The sequence below is a fragment of the Drosophila santomea genome, chromosome 2L (genome assembly GCF_016746245.2).
Source record: "Drosophila santomea strain STO CAGO 1482 chromosome 2L, Prin_Dsan_1.1, whole genome shotgun sequence".
Taxonomy (NCBI): Eukaryota; Metazoa; Arthropoda; class Insecta; order Diptera; family Drosophilidae; genus Drosophila; species Drosophila santomea.
The window spans coordinates 10,037,956-10,039,775 of NC_053016.2; the positions used below are offsets into that span (position 1 = coordinate 10,037,956).

A 1,820-nucleotide genomic window follows, 5' to 3' on the forward strand; every position below is an offset into this window, starting at 1 on the left:
GAAGTTGAGAAGGTACTTTAGTGTTATACATATCGGTACCTTTGGTATACAACAATTTACGAATATAACAGATGGGGAAGTTCTTCTGAGGGGAATTCACTCGGTTCATTTGTAAGGAGGGGAAGTGCTATGAGTGCAAGAATTAATGCTATGAGTTGGTTTTATTTTCCGTCTCTATATTATTTAGCATTCTTATTTAAATGACATCGAAAGGTGTATTCAAATGCATTTAAATAATTAATCAACTGAAGAACTAAATGGGCCAATATTGCACCGTAATTTTATTAAAGTCGAAAGCGCCGGCAACCGCAGAAATGTGTTGCTGCTTTCATGAAGTTAATCGGTATCTGGATTGTGCATTTTATCAGGTAGAATCCGTTGTAAAGTCTTGATAAAAGATATGCATTTTTTTGAGAGTATTGGCATAGTTTATTAAGAAACACGATGAACAAAAACAATTTTTAATTTAGTTGCACTAAAGAGTAATTTATTTTGCTGATTCTTCCCAAAACCCCAATATTTTACGATCGTTTGAATATTTCTACGAGGATTCTTCACTCACGGTGGTCGTTTCGTTTTCAGAATTAGAGTCGTCATCGGTGGAGTTATTCTGCTCCTGGTAACTCCTGATGATCTCATCCAGCTCACGCTCCACGCTGGGCTTCTCCAGCTCGTGCTCGGCCAGGGTCTGGCCCACACAGCCACTGGCATTCAGGCCGATGGCCAGCAGTCGGATTCCTTGGAGCTTCAGGCTGATGAGGTCCGCGGGAGCCGAGGCGAGTCCGCGTAGCGCCTTATTGATGCCATAGCTGCAGGACACGAAGTTAAGGTTGGACTCGGCGCAGAGCTCGATTTGGGCGGTCAGATTGTTGGTGGCATTGTGGTATTTCACGACGGCCTCACGGACATTTTGCTCATACGAGGCTTGCTGCGCTTGCAACTCCTCCAGGCAGCTGTGCAGATATCCGGAATACCGAGAGACCAGCTCATCAAGGATCTCCTCGGCCTCCTCGTTGCCAACTCCATTCGTCTGCTCATCCACTCGCTTCAATTGGGCGTCACCCCACTGGCTCCACTTCTCCTGGATTATGAGGGAATAATGTTCTTTCTTCTCGTCGATCCTATCATTGAGGTTATTCACGGCAATTTCCAGATCAGTTACGGCGGCATTTATGGTCTGCAGCTTTGCGAGGGCATCCTTAAGTGTCTGTCGCTGCAGGATGTTTCTCACCCGATCAATCTCCTGGTGCAATCTGTCGATGGCAGCCCGCAGAGCTTCCGAGAAGTCGGAGATTCCCTCGGTGGCGGCTCTATGAACAGCATCTGCGATTTTATGGGCAAACTCCACCGTTTCGTGGGTGTACTGGGCGGAGGAGTTCCTTATGCTGTCCAGGAACTCGCCAGCTATGGCCGTGCCATTCTTGGTGGCATCCAAGAGCCCACTGATGATTTGCTGCCCAGTCGTGTTGAAGGCTTCGAACACATCATTCAAGATTTCCAGATGCGGTGTGGCCACCACGCAGCTGGCGCTGATGGCCAAGGCGAGAAGGAACACGGCTGACTTGGTCGAATGCATCGTCGCTTGACGGATAGCCTAATCTTTCCGCACCCTGGAGCACCTTTTATATATCTCGACTACGTGCGCTTGGGCAAATACGTTCGCTGACTAGTTCAATATTGGAGCAGGGCGGCATTTTATTAAATTAGTTAATATTTAATCAGCCGCTTTTCATAATGAGTGAATAGTGCATGCTGGTTGGATAACTTTACAAAGAAAGCTCTCGGCACATTTCTTTAACGAAAACGTGTTACACTACTTA

The 1,820-nt window shown here is 46.6% G+C and overlaps 1 protein-coding gene across 1 annotated transcript; it reads right to left on the minus strand.

Annotated features, from left to right (window-relative positions):
• Positions 1-465: 465 nt before the first annotated feature.
• Positions 466-1,610, minus strand: LOC120455565. The gene has a single exon (XM_039641931.2). The coding sequence runs from the start codon at positions 1,574-1,576 to the stop codon at positions 542-544; it is 1,035 nt and encodes a 344-aa protein (XP_039497865.1). The 5' UTR covers positions 1,577-1,610; the 3' UTR covers positions 466-541.
• Between the last annotated feature and the right edge of the window lie 210 nt (positions 1,611-1,820).

Coding starts and splice junctions, on each gene's coding strand:
- LOC120455565 (XM_039641931.2), bottom strand. CDS start 1,576: ATGCATTCGACCAAGTCAGCCGTGTTCCTTCTCGCCTTGGCCATCAGC.